This window comes from Bos grunniens, chromosome 7 (assembly GCF_055505025.1).
Source record: "Bos grunniens cultivar Pamir isolate PY7600 chromosome 7, Bosgru_T2T1.0, whole genome shotgun sequence".
NCBI classification, from domain to species: Eukaryota; Metazoa; Chordata; class Mammalia; order Artiodactyla; family Bovidae; genus Bos; species Bos grunniens.
This window is the reverse complement of record NC_141171.1, coordinates 6,260,541-6,276,367: the sequence shown is the minus strand read 5'-3', so window position 1 is coordinate 6,276,367 and position 15,827 is coordinate 6,260,541. Positions and strand designations below refer to the sequence as shown.

The following is a 15,827-nucleotide window of genomic DNA, read 5'->3' as shown; positions in this document are numbered from 1 at the left end:
CCAACAGAGACACAAGTGGGGCATCTGCAGGTTCCAAAGTCACTGGGCTCCCTGGAACCTTTGCATATGTAGCTCCCCCTGCTTGAAACAGCCTCTGCTTCAGTTTGCCTGGCGAACTCCTATTCATACTTCAAAACACCACCTGGCTATACCCCTCCTCTAGGAAGCTGTTCACACTGACTTCTTTTCTCTCCTTTGCTTGGCCCAGAAAGTGTCCACAGTCCTCATCTTACCTGCTCATACCCACTTCCTTTCTCCCTGGCCTCCCAGATCCCTGGGCACCTCCTCTGCCACAGCTCTCACTAGTGTTTTGGAAGCAACACCAGGCAGACTGTAAGTAACTTGAGGGCTGCCTTGAGTTTTCCCCCTCTTCCCGCCTTGCCATCTCATCATATGGATCAGGAAGCAACAAGTGCCAGAGGACCAGGTGGTTCCCATGCCCGCCCCAGGCAAACCCAGTCATGCCTGGATGAGCCCGCTGTGCCAGCTGATCCAGAATGTTCTGAATTCATCCCAGGAGAGGATCTTGGCTGTGGGTGTGCTGGCCACCGGCTCACCCATCTTGCTGGTGGAGATCCAGGACCTGGTGTTCTGGTGCCCCCCCAGAACAATCTCAATCATGCCCGCTGTGTCCTGGGGTCCTGGGGACAAGGCCACACGGGCATCGTTGTGGGCTCGCACGGCCACGTCGAAACGGGTGAGGCGCAGTGGCCGCTGCACATACTGGAACTCGTACTTGTTGGGCGTGGAGATGTGGACTCTCTCTGGATAGAGGGAAGGAGATGAGGTGTTGAGCGGGCACCAGAAGCATCCTTCCTCCCCCTGCCCATGCCCAGAGCTGAGCATCGGGACCTCAGGGGACCGGTCCCAGTGTGGCTCCCCACGAAGCTGCGGGAAGCACGGAGGAGTGGAGCTGGTTTGATGACCTCTTTGTCAACAGAGCACAAAAGATGAAACACTCACAGAGATAAATCCTACAAAAGATGGGCAAGACCCGTACGCTGGGAACTGCAAAATGCTGCTGAAACTAAAGAAGCAAATCAGTGGAGAGCTAGACCGTGTTCGTGGGTGGGAAAATAATATTATGAAGATGTTAATTACCCCCCCAAACTGATCTATAGATTCGACGCAATCCCAATCAAAATCCCAGCAGGGTCTTTTGAAGAAATTGCAAAGCTGATTTCAAAATGTATGTGGAAACTCAAAGGATCCAAAAGAGTCAAAACAACTTTGATAAACAAGAAGGACTCACACCATCTGACACTGAGACTCTAAAGCTGCGGCAATAACAGGAGTGTAGCATCGGTGTCAATAAAGACAAATGCTCAGTGGAACAGAAGAGGGAGTCCAGAAAGGGACCCATACATGTATAAACAACTGATTTTCAACAAAGTTGCAAAAGCAATTCAACAGCAAAAGTCCTCAACAAATGATGTTGAACAATGAAATCTTCAGATGAAGAAAAAGGAACTCTGATCCATACTTTGCATGGGCTCCAAGAGTTAACCTGAAATGGATTATTTTACAAATGAAAAGCCTAAAACTATAAAACCTTGAGAAGAAACTGTAGGATTGAGCAAAGATTTCTTAGCTACAACAAGAAAAAATAATCCATAAAAGGAAAAAGTGATAAGCATCATTAAAATGAAAAACTTCTGCTCTTTAAAAGACACTATTAAGATAATGAAAAGATACAGACTGGGAGAAATATTTTTGCAAAGCATTCATCTGATAAAGGACTTGGACCCAGTATGCATTTTTAAATACTCTCAAAAACCAAATACAAATAAACAATCCAACTTTTAAAAAGCTAAAAGATTCCATCAGACACTTCACCCCCGCTAAAAAAAAGATAGCAAATAAGCATATGAAAAGGTGCTTAATATCGTGAGTCATGATGGAAATGCAAATTAAAACCATAGTGAGATACCACTAGACATCTATTAGAATGACTAAAATTAAACAGACCATACTAAGTGTTGGTAAGAATGGGGCAGAACTGGCTTATCCAGTGCCTGTGGGAATGCAAAATAGTACTGTCATTTTGGGAAATAGTCTGACAGCTTCTTAAAAAGTTAAAAAACACACTTACTATATGCGTTAGCTATTCCACTCCTAGCTATCGACTCAAGAGAAAGGAAAACACCCCACCCGTACAAAGACTTGGGCACAGATTTTCATAGTAGCTCATGTGAAATAGTCCCAAACCGGAAATAACTCAAATATCCCTCAACAGGTGAGTAGATAAAAAGTGTTATGCATATATCCAACGGAATCCTGCTGAGACTTAAATGACTGAATTACTGATACACACAACGTGGTCAAATCTCAAAATTCTTCTGTTGAGTAAAAGAAGCCAGACAAAAAGGAGAACGTTCTGTATGATTCCATTTACACAAAATTCTAAAAAGTACGAAGTGATCTACAGAGACAGAAAGCAGACCAGTGGTTCTCTAGAGACAACAGTGGAGAGGAGTGAGGAATTTCAAAGCGGCATGACTTCAGAGTTAATAAGAACCTTCATTACCTTGATTGTGGTGATGGCTTCACAGATGTTTCTCAACATTGATTAAACTACCCTTAAAATATGTCTAATTTATTGTATGTCAATTATACCTCAATAAACATGTTAAAAAATGTTCCTGATCTTACTTTGAATACAAATATATCCAGCTTAGTGTGGATTATAATATAAAAACTACAAACAATATGCAAATGTTCAGTAATGTTTCAAAATGTTCCGTAATGATCCAATTATGGGGCAGTCATTTAATGGACCATAATGAAGCTGTTTTGAAGTGCTGTTTATAAAGACTTTATAAACAATACAATAACAAGGAAAAGTGCTGAGGATGTATTAAGTGAAAAAGGCAAGACATAAAACTATACACCTCCTGAGTCATAGCCATGCTAAAACAAATTATCAATCCTAGGAAAGTGAATACAACGAAATGTCTTCGTACGTGAACTAGAGGAGACAGTTTTTGTATTTCTATTTTTGCACATTTTATCTAGTACATAGGTATGGTTTTTTCCTTTCCCAATTTTAAAAACTGTGATAAAACACACACAATGCAAAACTTGCCATCTTAAACCATTTTTAAGTGTACAGGTCAGTGGCATTAAATACATTCACATTAAAAAAAGTAATTAAAAAAAAATACATTCACATTGTTTAAACATCACCAGCATCCACCCCAAGAACTCTACTCATCTTGTAAAACTAAAGCTCTGTATCCATTAAACAATAAATTTTAAAAAACCAACAACAACAAAAGCAATAAATCTCCATTTTCCTCTCCCCCGGTCCCTGAAAACCACTACCCTACTTTCTGTCTCTAGGATCTTGACTGCTCTAGAGAGATCATATAAGTGGAATCATACAATATTTGTACACATGCATTTTTTAAGATTTATCATGGGGGGATTTTGGAAGTCTTTATTGAATGTGTTACAGTATTGCTCCCATTACAAGTTCTGGCTTCTTGTTTGCAAGGCATGTGGGACCTTAGCTCTCTGATCAGGGATGGAAGCAAAGAGTCGGACGTGACTGAGCGACTTCAATGTCAATGTCAATGCTGACAGCATGTTGTTTTTTTAAGTCATCAAACAGTTCTAAGAAACCACAGTGGCTGTACCACTTTATATTCCCACCAGCAATGTATGAAAGATCCAACTTGTCTACATCCTGGCCACTTTTTCACGTCGTCACTATACTTTTTATTTTACTCATTCGGATAGGTGTGCACTGATAACTTACTGCGTTTCAATTTGCATTTCTCTAAGAGCTTCCCTGGTGGCTCAGTGGTAAAGAATCCACCTGCCAATGCAGGAGACATGGGTTCGATCCCTGATCCAGGGAGATCCCTCATGCCACGGAGCAACTAAGCCTGTGCGTCAGAGAGGGTAACAGGCAGGAAGGCTAGTGGTACCCAAGAGGAGGAAACAGACTGCAAGTGTCAGACGTGTTTTTTCTCTCTTAAGTGGCAGGAAGAAACAATACACAAGTGTCAGACGTTTTTTCCTTCTCTATACAAAATTAAAAGGAGCTTTCTTTTAAAATTCTGTGTTGCCAGGATGACGCCTGGTTCCACCTGAACTTAACTTTTCTCAACCTTGAGCTAACCAATGGGAATGCATTGGTTATGAAATGCTAACCAATGCATTTTTCTTATGAAAATGTTTTTCTTAAGTTGCGTTAATGAACTATGTATCTACCTTAGACTCTGTCTTTCTTCAAGTCGGTTCTGCCTAAGACTCAGAACCGATAAGGGCTCAACAAACCAGCATGTTTTACTCGTGGAAATGTTCTCTTGAGCTATGTTAATGAAACTGTGTATTTGCTTGGAAACCTGCCTTTCTTCAAGATTCATATCAACAGTTTTATGGCCCGGGATGATTCACCTCGTGCCGATGTTATCTCAAAATTTATGTTGTGGGTGAGGGGTCTGGTGCAACTGAGTTTTGAGACATTTCCTTTCTTTAATTAGCAGCTTGCGAATAGGCATATAACTTCTTGCTATAAAGTAGTGAGGAGGCACTCTTTCTGCCCTCTTCTGATGTCTGTGTCAGAAGCTTTCTCTATCTCTTTTATACTTTAACAAAACTTTATTACACAAAAGCTCTGAGCAGCCTCACCACTGGCCCTGGATCAAATTCCTCTCCCTGGAAGGCCAAGGATCCCGGCGTGGTTCACGGCTCACAGCAGCAACCTTTCACCACAGCTACTGAGCCCATGCTCTAGAGCCCGGGAGCCGCAGCTACTAAAGCTCCCGTGCTCCAGAGCCTGTGCTCCGCAGCAGGAGAGGCCACCACCATGAAACGCCCGCACACCACAACTAGAGAAAAGCCCGCTCGGCAATGGAGACCCAGCACAGCTGAAAATAAAGTCGCTCAGTCGTGTCCGACTCTTTGCGACCCCATGGACTGTCCATGGAATTCTCCAGGCCAGAATACTGGAGTGGGTAGCCTTTCCCTTCTCCAGGGGATCTTCCCAACCCAGGGATCGAACCCAGGTCTCTCGCATTGCAGGCGGATTCTTTACCAGCTGAGCCACAAACAAGGAAGTCCCCCCAAAATAAAGACATATAATTATTTACAAAATCATTTGAGCATATATGTGATGTCTTGCTATTTACTGAAAAAAGGGGAGGGGGATGTCAAAAGGAAGCCTGGGTCCAGAGTGTGATGTGAATGCCTTGGCAACAGGGAGGTGGTACACCTAGGGGTTGGCATCACCTGGGGATGCCATCTCAGATCCTCTGCTCTGCCTCTTGGCAAAACCTGCCAGATGAGCGTCCAGTGCCAGGCCCAGCCCAAGCTCCAAAGTGGAGGGCTCTTTGAGGAGGGGTTGGATGGGGTAGGGTCAGACCCTCCCATAGGCAGCTCAGGCTCACGTTCGTCCCAGCACTGACATGGCCCCACCAAGGCAGAGGCGTGGAAGTGTCTTTCTCTGTCCACTCCACTCCCTGTGCATTCTGTACCCACTTCCAGATCATGGGCAGGCTTAATGTCAATTTCAGGGGATCAGGGTGGACCCCAGAGCTCACACTTTCTGGAACCTATCTTAATTTCCCACACCCTCCTCTGCTACCCTTGGGTTCTGGGTCACCCTCATTCTCCCAGCTTTCCCATGTTGTGACTCTAAGACCTCCCTTCCCCAGACCATCAGTTCCTCACTCGGGACTCCAAGTTCGACAGCCCCTTCCCCTGACGGCAATCTCTTTTCTCGTTGGCACCAGCAGTCAACCATCATGACATGCTTACTTCCTGCCTGGCAGAAGCCCAGTCCTCACTCTGGCTTACATTTGTCCCTAGCTGGGACATTTCAGTGGCTTTGCTGTGGTGTCCCCAGCCCCGAGGCAAGACAGGTGTCCACTTGGCAGCAACGAAGTTGCACCAGTGTAGGTGTAAGGGCCGAAGTCTTTGGCAGGATGTGCGTGGGAGACTCACCGTTGGGACAGAAGAAAGCGCTGTAGGTGTATGATCGGGGGGCTCCTTCAGGCTGAAACAGAGAAACGGGGAGAACTGAGCACCAGCGGAGGCAGTCACTGCACGGGCCGCTGTCCCACGGCTGCAGACTCGGACCTGCAGTCTGGACCCCGCAGGACAATGCCACAGGTGCACGGAGGTGGACCTGGTCTCCTACCTCCTGTGTCCAGATGGGGAAACTGAGGCTCACTTCCCTTTCCCCGGGCTCTAGTCAAACTCACCAACCACGCCTAGAGTTATCAGGCTTCTCACACCCCCACCCCACCCTCCTGACCACTCCTTCCACCCAGATCCCAGCCCGGCTTCTGGGTAAAGAACACAATGACTCGAAGGCTGCGGATCCGAGGCCCTATCTGGCCTCTAAGAGCGTTGAGAACGGGGCGCCCAGGTCTGCCAAGGACGGGGGTCTCTGTCCTACTGTCTAGTGCCTCCTCTGTCTCCTGTCTCTCATGCTCCTGCTCCCACCCCTTCCACAACATCACCCAGTAGGCAGGTGGCTTGTTCTCTTCAAAGGGAGCACTCAAGAACCTCCCTCGTGGTCCAGTGGTTGAGAATCCGCCTGCCAATCAATGCAGGAGACACAGGTTCGATCTCTGATCTGGGAAGATTACACAGGCCACGGAGCAGCTAAGCCTGTGCACCACAGCTCCTGAGCCGGCGCTCTGGAGCCCATACACCGCGACAAGAGAAGCTGCCGAATGAGAAGCCCTGCCACTGCAGCTAGAGAAAGCCCGCGCGCAGCAACAAAGACCCAGCACAGCCAAAAATGAACAATGTTTTTTAAAAAGGGGAGCACTCGAAATTTAATGGGATACACCTTGTGGGGTTTCACCTGACCCGTGGGATTCCAACTTTTCCAGGTCTCCTTTAGCAGTGTCAGCAGATTGGTGAGCTGCGGCCACTTGAGGCCAGACCTTAAAGGGTTAACCTTTGACCACTGCAGCCAGACAGCCTCCTGGGGTCCCAATTTCTCCCACTGTGATGGTTCACTTTATTTGTCAACTCCAGACATCTGATCAAACGTTACTTCTGGGCGTGCCTGTGAGGGCATCTCTTAAAGGAGCCAGCACTTGAACGGATGGACTGTGATGTAAATGGCCCTCCCCAGTGTGGGTAACACCCAAATACTCTACTGAGGACCCAAATACAATGAAAGGCGGAAGAGGGATGAGTTCTCTCTCTGCCAGATAGCTTTTGAGTTGGGGCATCGATCGTCTCTGCCCTTGATGCTCCTGGTTCTCAGGCCTTCAAAATCGCAGACTGTGGATTTCTCAGCCTCCATGATCGATTTCTCAGCCTCCATGATCGATTTCTCAGCCTCCATGACCTTGTAAGCTTTGCAGGTGGTGCTAGTGGTAAAGAACCCGCCTGCCAATGCACAAGATGTAAGAGACACAGGTTCGATCCCTGGGTCAGGAAGATCCCCTGGAGAAGGTCATGGCAACCCACTCCAGTATTCTTGCCTGGAGAATCCAATGGACAGAGGAGCCTGGTGGGCTATACAGTCCATGGGGTCGCAAAGAGTCGGACACAACTGAAGCAACTTAGCACACATGATCGTGTAAGCCAACCGCTTATAATAAATCTCTTTCTAGAGAGAGACTTATGTCCTACTGGCTCTGTGTCTCCAGAGAACCAGAATACACCCACTGCTTGCTGGGTGACCCAGGGCCACTCACTTAACTTCCCTGGGCCTCTATTTGTTATCATTGGAAGGACTGATGCTGAAGCTGAAACTCCAATACTTTGGCCACCTGATGCAAAGACATGACTCATTGGAAATGACCCTGATGCTGGGAAAGATTGAAGGTGGGAGGAGAAGGGGACGACAGAGGATGAGATGGTTGGATGGCATCACTGACTCTATGAACATGAGTTTGAGCAGGCTCTAGGAATTGGTGATGGACAGGGAAGCCTGGCGTGCTGCAGTCCATGGGGTTGCAAAGAGTCGGACATGACTGAGCAACTGAACTGAACTGAGCTGAAGATGGAGGTGATGAAGGCATTGACCTCGATGTGAGGGCTAGGTGTACTTCAGACAGGGCTGGCGTCTTCTCAGTGCTACTGAACAGTCAGTTCTTGTTAGATCTTCTCATTGCCCTCCCTCCACCCCCTGCCCCCAGTCCTCCACAGATGCTGCAAAGATGGGCATCATCCATCCAGGGTCTGTACTGATGAGTCCAGGAGGCACCTCTCAAGCCACAACCAGATGTCCCCACTGAGCAACTAGCTGACAAATCTTCAGCAAAATGGCCCATGGTTGGCACCAAGAGGCCAAGCACACCCTTGTGGATGACACTGAGCTGTCACCAGCTGGACTGTCATCTCACACCCAGCACACCTGACATGGAGTCTGCAGGCTATCTGCTCAGCCACAGGCTCCAAGGTGAGCCCCCACGGTTCTGCTTGGGCCTCAGCAACCCTCTTACCAGTCTATCAGCTCGGTCTCTTGTTGGCCCTGGACAGGGCCTGGCCATTGTAAACCCATGATAGCTATACAGTCATAAAAATGATTCATAACTCAGATGTCTACCAATGGGTGAACAGATACAGTGGAACATTATACACCATGAAAAGGGATGAGGCACTGATTCCTGCTACAATACAGGAGTTATATGTGGGGAAAGAGAGTCTCAGTAGGGCTAATATGGATATGAAAGACAGTAGATTATAGATAGGGCTTCCCTGGTGGCTCAGCAGTAAAGAATCTGCCTGCAATGCGGGAGACTACCTGCAATGCAGGAGACGTGGGAAGACCCCCTGGAGGAGGAAATGGCAACCCACTCCAGGATTCTTGCCTGGAAAACCCCATGGGACAGAGGAGCCTGGGCGGGCTACAGTCTGTGGGGTTGCAAGAGTCAGACATGAGTGAGCGACTAAATTACCACCACAATGTAAGCAGACCTCAAAAACATCATGCTAAGTGAGAGAAGCCAGAGAGGAAAGCCCACAGAGTGTATGATTCCATTTACACTCAATGTTCAGAACAAGCAGATCCAGAGACAGCCTCTGAACCCTTTCTTTGGCACTGAGCATGGCCCCTGACCATCCAGGGTCTCCTGGACACACCCCCACCCCAGCATAGCCTTTGAAATAGCCCGTGGGGCTGCTCCCGGTCACTCAGCCCTATCTCCTCTTCCAGCTTAACTCAGAGGGGACTCTGGTGCCAGCATCTTGCCTTCACGCTGCCCTGGCTTTTAGCTGATCTTGGGTTCCAGTCTCCTTTGCTTCTGTGCTCGAGCCAGCTCCCAGTCAGGTTCCAAAACAAGGTCTCTGTGAAATGTCAGTTTTATTATCTCTGGCAGGACTTTTCTGCAACCTTATAGCACATAACAGTGCTTGATTCTTGACTTTCTAGGGATTTATCTATTTGCATATTTCATATACATGGGATCATACACTATGCAATCTTTGGTGTCTGGCTTATTTCACTCAGCATAATGTTTTCAAGGTTCGTCTACATTGGAGCACAAATCGGTGCTTCATTCCTTTTCATGACCGAGTAATATTCCATGATGTTGGGAAACTGTATCCCTTTGCACCATGTTTATTGATTCATCAGCTGAGGGACATCTCCTAGAATGGAAAAAGCATCCCTGGCTTGTGTCCAGGATCCCCCAGTTGACCATTATAAATGCCTGGATGACAGCAGCTCCCATTTCTGTAGCACTCAGGCCAGGAACTCAAGAGATGCCTTCCACACACACTCTCATTTAACTGCCCAGCAGTTCCCATCTGAACTCAAGGCTGTCACTCCAGAGCCCAACTCTGGCCAAGAGGGCAGACCCCCTTTCACTCCCATGATGCCCGTGAGGCTCTCCTTGTGGCTCTGAATTATGTCGGCCTTCTTTCTGATTCTGTGAACTCCACTGAGACATGGTGGGGTGATCGAAGGCTCTCCAGCAAAAGTTCTAAAGGTCATAATCCCCGGAGCCAGCTGGGTTGCCGGGTGGGATGGCAGTGGCCTCTCTTCCACTTGACACAGCACTCATCATGGTGCAGCCATCACTTCCTCCCTACCACGTGCCTCTCAGGAATGGCCTTTCTGTTGTATTCGGCCTCCGACCTGGTAGGTGGCATGTGATGTCTGGTCAGGGTCCATCGTGTAATAGAGCGAGTGAATCGTGCACCCAGAGTTCCATGGTGGGACAAGATGGGAGAAGCCGCACACCCAGCACTTCCTGTTTCATCAGTCTATATCTCTAATTCATGCTTCAGTCTTTGCATCGACATTTCAGGTCTTCTGATGCCTACATCATACCTCCCGTCTCCTAGAGCTGAGCGTACATAGCTGGACCAGTGGATGCTGCAGACATTGGATATAGCTGAGCAGTGCGAGTGGGAGGAACAGGAGAATCCTTCTCTGTACATCTTAGAAATTCCTCTTGCAGAGGAAACAGACAAGCGCTCCAGGCCTCCAGGTCGGAGGGAGGGCAGGCTGTGGCTCAAGTGTGCACAGGGCTTTGCAGCAGGTCACCAGGGATTTCTGCATTTCCTGTCGAGGCCATCCCATTCCTGTTGGCTCATGGAGATTGTATGCCTCATCTGATGACACACGGGTCCCTGAGGACTCCATCACGTCATGTCAACAAAGCTGCAGCAATGACCCGTCTGCCTCCGGGAGTTCCGCCCAGCTCGCATGTGACTCGTGGTGCTGATGGAAAACATTTGTGTTCAGCTCCACCAGGACTGCAGGGGAGGGAGGGCAGCTGTTTGCAGCTTGGCCACTGGGAAGGGGCAACACTCCGGGCTTCAGCCCTTCAGCAGGGCTGCCGCGTGCTCTCCGAGCAGCAATAAACAGGAGTCTGACCAGAGCTCTGGGCTCTAATGCATCTGAGCAGCCCCAGAAAAGATGGGGCATCATTGTCCCCACAAGCCCAGCACTGTGAGATGAGATGCCATGTACGTTCTCCCACCTCCCCGACGCTGTGGGGTGAGTGTGAGCACCCAATCCTTCAGAGCAGACTGGGAATCACAAGACACTTGATGAGCCCCAAGGACAAGTGGCAGATCCCAGATTCACAGCTGAGAGGGGAGGCGAGGTGGGGGTGGGGCGTGTGGGGGTGGCAGTCCGGGCCCCTTGGCTGGAGGCTCTGCATCCTTCCCGCACGGGCATTCCAAGGACAGCCCTCCAAATGCTGGGCCACAGTCTCTACAATTGTCTATGATGAACGGACAGCCAGGAGAGAAAGGCACGCCACCCTCCATGGCGATCGACCCCGGGGGTCAGGAGGACACTTCCCTGCAGCCTTTGAGAGCCCCACATCACTGCACCAAAGCCTGTTCGGCCACTTGGAGAGGGGATGGCTGCCACGGTCCTTCAGCCCGAGGCCCCAGAGCAGGACTGGTGGGGGCTGCCCTGGCCCTGGCATGGGGAAGGCCCACACATCCCCGTCCCCACCTCACTGGGGAGCCAATCAGGCCCTGGCCAAGTGCCTTGAGCAAGGACATGGGCTTACCTCGACCATCACACTGCACCGGATGTGGTCTCTTCCAATGGGGACCCTTCTGTCAGCGTAATTCTCCTCTGGGGGTCTGACGGACTTCCCATCGCGGCAGCAGCTCGTTTCTCTGTAAGCCAGAGCTTTGGCTGCGGAGATTTGAGTACTCAGTGCTGGTTCTCAAAACAGGACCCCATCTGCCGCTCTTCTGTCCCCCACTCTTGTCCCAGGCTTCCCAGGTATGCATGCACGCATATCTGTGTGCATGATGCATGTTGCATATATGTGAATGCATAGATATGCATGAGTGCACATGTGTGCAAGTGTAAGTGCATGCTACACTGGTGGGGCACTTTGAGAGCCTGGCTTCCCCCAGATGTGGCCCCCCACCTCTTGGTCACTCTGGACTGATCCAGACTCCTCCAGTAGCTCTCTTGTCCCTCAACCTCCTGTTCTGTCCTACTGACCCTTCCCCCGTGCCTGGATTCAGCACCTGGACCCCTTGGTGTCCTGGAGAGGGGAGATGCCCCAATAAGCACTTGAATCTCACCTGTGATGTTGCTAAGACCCAGGTCGCCGAAGGACAGAACCACCCACATGGGCTCCGTCTCCCCAGAGGCCACACACGTCTTCTTGGTCAGATGGCGTTTGCCAGGGTGTCCGACAAACTGGATGCCCTTGGGAACTGAGATCTTCATGTAGACCTGGAGAAGGTGGCAAGCATCCATGGTACCCGGAATCTGCACACCCTCCAGCACGCCTCACTGCCCATTATACTCCGTCCACCCTGGAAGCCTTCTCCCCAAACCACGCTTTCCATGAGAAACCCCCTTTGCATTTCTTATCAGAACCAACTACTTGGGCTTCCCTGGTGGTCCAGTGGTTAAGAATCTGCCTTGCAATGCAAGGGACACCAGTTCGATTCCTGGTCTGGGAAGATCCCACATGACGTGGAGCAATTAAGCCCGCGTGCTGCAATTACTGGGCCCACCTGCAGCAACTGTTGAAGCCCTTGAGCTCTAGAGCCTGTACTCCGCAGCGAGAGGCCACCGCCATGAGAAGCCTGCATCCTGCAACTAGAGAGAAGCCCCTGCTCTTCCCAACTAGAGAAAGTCCACGTGCAGCAATGAAGACCCAGCACAACCAAAAATAAGTAAATGTTAAAAAAGAAGAACCGACTCCTCAACACTGTCCTGCTTCCCTCAACCCCCCATACCCTCACTGGTCCAGCTCCCCTTGGAGACCAAGGTCGATTCAAGGGCTGCTCATCTAGCTCCAATCCTCCCCAGCCAAGGGATGAGAGAGGCCACTCCCCACGCAGGCCTCACAAAGCACTTCCTCTGACCCTCCATCCGTGGAGGTCCACTGCATCCTAACAGAGCTTGGTGTACACACGTGCGTGTGTGTGTGTGTGCCGTGCATGCACGCACCTCTGTGTGCACATCTACATGTTTAGTAGGCATGGCACTGCCAGACGTGTGAGTGCACTTGTGTGAAGGCAAGCGTCTCTGCATATGTGTGCAAGCGTAAGTATACACATGCGTGTGTGCATACCACGTATCTATGTGCATGCTGTGTGTACATGTGTGTACACCCCTCGATCTACAGCATGCTCTTTGCTCTGCATCTACTTGTCCAACCAGTAGATGCACAGCGCCTAATGGGTCCAGGCGTCCTCCTAGGAATTCAAGAGCCAGATCTCAGCAAGACATACGAGCGATGCCTGAGCCTCAGTGCACCTAAGTCACACACACAGTCCAACGTGTACAAGGGAGCTTTACAGCAGCAAGTGTGACAGGGGTTTGAATACTGCCTACGGGCAGGTCCAGCCAGACCTGAGTGAGAATGGTTGGTCCATTCGGGGGCTCCCCCATCCCCCTCAAGACACCAGTCTTCCAGAAAGTTCTTCCAGGGAGGCAAGAAGAAATTCAAGCATCAAGTATTGATGTGATCCATTTTCTGGGTCTTGGGAGGAACCAACTGTCCAGGCTGAGGGGTGGGATCAGCCTGTTGTTCAGGCGTGTCTGACTCTTTGTGACCCCATGGACTGTAACCCACCAGGGTCCTCTGTCCATGAGGCTCTCCTGTTCCTAAAATTGAACACGTGGACAGACCTGTTGCCCAGCAAGGATGCCTTCTTCCAGCCAAGAGGCCAGCCTCCAGGGCATGATCAGAGCTGAAATGGGTACCTGGGGGCCTGCCTGCAGTCCAGGAGAGAGCGGCCTTTAGGGGCCAGCCTGTGATTAGGAACCAGCCTACACTTATCCCAGCTTTTTGAAACTAGAATCCTATTCCTCCTAACCATATGTGCTCAGTCACTCAGTTGTGTCCAACTCTTTATCTCTGAGACCCCAGGGACTGTAGCCCGCCAGGCTCCTCTGTCCTGGGATTCTCCAGGCAAGAATACTGGAGTGGGGTGCCATGTCCTTCTTCCCAACCCAGGGATTGAACTGCATCTCCTGCATCTCATCTCCTGCATTAGCAGGAAGATTCTTTACCACTGAGTAGTGGGAAACCCCCTCCCAGTGATAAACCACATAAAAAGGATGAAGGAAGGCTTCCCTGGTGTCCAGTGGTTAAGAATCTGCCTTGCAATGCAAAGGGCACCAGGTCCATCCCTGATCCAGGAAGATCCCACATGCTGCTGGGCATTTAGCCTCTGTACCACAGCTACTGAGCCCACCCACTTAGAGCCTGTGCTTTGCAACAGGAGTGGCCGCCACAGGGAGAAGCCTGCACGTTGCAGTTAGAGAGTAGCCCCCACGGGCCATAACGAGAGAAAGCCCGCACACAACAACGAAGATGCGCCCAGCCAAAAAAAAAAAAAAAAAAGATGCATGATAAAGGTCTGGGTCTTGGGGCCCTACTCCCAGCTTATTGCCCTGAGCCCTTCACCTGTCTTCCTTAACCCGCTCTGGGCCACCCATGGCCACTGCCGTGGTTGCTGCTGCAGCGGTTCTCACTCAGACTAACGCACAAGCCTCCTCCTTCTTTCCCGCTTTCCCAACCAGAGCCTAAAATCCAGCCTGGCTGTGTCACAGGCAGCTCTTGGGACAAGCCAACCTGCCTCTGCCCGTCGCTTGTGTATACTGTTCCGTCTTCCAGGAATGCCCTTCCAGGCCCAGTGCCCAGCTTAAACATCGCCCAGAGACTTCTCTGCATTCAGAGAAGCCAACCTCTCTCAGGGTTTTCTTGGTTCCCTGTAGGCATATAATTTTTTTTGGCTGTCCCACACAGCATAGGCTTGTGAGATCTTAGTTCCTGGACCAGGGATCAAACCTGTGCCCCCTTCAGTGGAAGCATACAGTCCTAACCACTGGACCACTGGGGAACTCCCGACACCTAATTCTAACACAGATCTGCCTCTCAGTCCCTGGGGGACCTTGAACATAATGCTTCTCTGAGCTTCCCGTATGGGAATGATACCAGCAAGGACAAAGTAAGTGATTAAATAGTTAATCCCACTAGGGGACTGTAAGCAGAAAAAATACGGGAGACCCTGTAAGTTAACAATTACTCAAGAAAGTAGGGTTGCTTAACCACAAAACCAAGCAGACTTGTTTAGCAACAGAACCACAAGGCATGCCCCCCAGCAATAAAACGGTGGTGGCGTGAAACCCACATCCTGCCCTGCGAGCTCACTAAGTCAGGACATGCTCTCTGCACACATAAAAAAACAATAATTTGTGGACCCAGCTTGACCATGTAGGGACGGAAAAACTCCCCTGGCCAACCTGAAGGGGGAGCTGATGGTGGAAGCATAACGTTTACTTAAGGACGACAAAGACTTCTTCGCCCCCTCCCTACTTTTCCTGTGATAATAAAACTGTAGCCCAGTAAGTCCTTGGGGCATGGCAGTCTCTTCTCTGCCTGCTTGTAAGCCTCACAAGCGTCCTACTCTAATAAGTCACTTCATATCTACCACTTCACCTCTCACTGAATTCTTTCTGCACTGAGACATAAAGGACCATGCTACTGGAGCTCCTCAGAGGCCCCAGAATGACATCAAACCATTTCAGTTCCATCATAGTTCCTCCTTTCCCAGCCCTTTGTGCACTGGATAATAATACGGGTAAAACCATCCACCCAGCGCCAGACACAGAGATGTGTGCCCAAGAAAACCGAATCAGCAGTGTCAGAAGTCCAGGTTGAGCTCAGGCAGACCTCATGTCCTGGGCATTTGGGTCTTCAGATTCCTGCACATAGCCTGGCAAACCTCCGGGACCTGGGTGACTGCTTTTGAGTGAACGAATTCGAATTACTAACATTTTACACCTGGGAATTCCTTCTGGTAGCCTCTGGGTGTTCCATTTCTATTCTAGACCTGTGCTGACCATTTTTTTCCTATTGGGGATTTTCTTTCCATTAAAGACCCAAGAAAGGAGAAATTTCTAT

General features: G+C 49.7%; 1 protein-coding gene across 3 annotated transcripts in view; it reads right to left on the bottom strand.

Annotated features, from left to right (window-relative positions):
* Window positions 1-15,827, bottom strand: part of CPAMD8 (C3 and PZP like alpha-2-macroglobulin domain containing 8) — a 99,547-nt gene that overhangs the window by 33,569 nt on the left and 50,151 nt on the right. For all 3 annotated transcript variants that reach the window (XR_015166530.1, XM_086408601.1, XM_086408602.1), the window contains exons 21-24: window positions 11,983-12,136; window positions 11,451-11,581; window positions 5,953-6,004; window positions 466-764 (exon numbers count right to left, since the gene is read on the bottom strand). Coding sequence is in view for 2 of the 3 variants with exons in the window: in XM_086408601.1 (XP_086264727.1) it covers window positions 466-764; window positions 5,953-6,004; window positions 11,451-11,581; window positions 11,983-12,136 (636 nt within the window). In the remaining variant the exon portion in view is untranslated. The remainder of the gene's footprint in view (window positions 1-465; window positions 765-5,952; window positions 6,005-11,450; window positions 11,582-11,982; window positions 12,137-15,827) is intronic.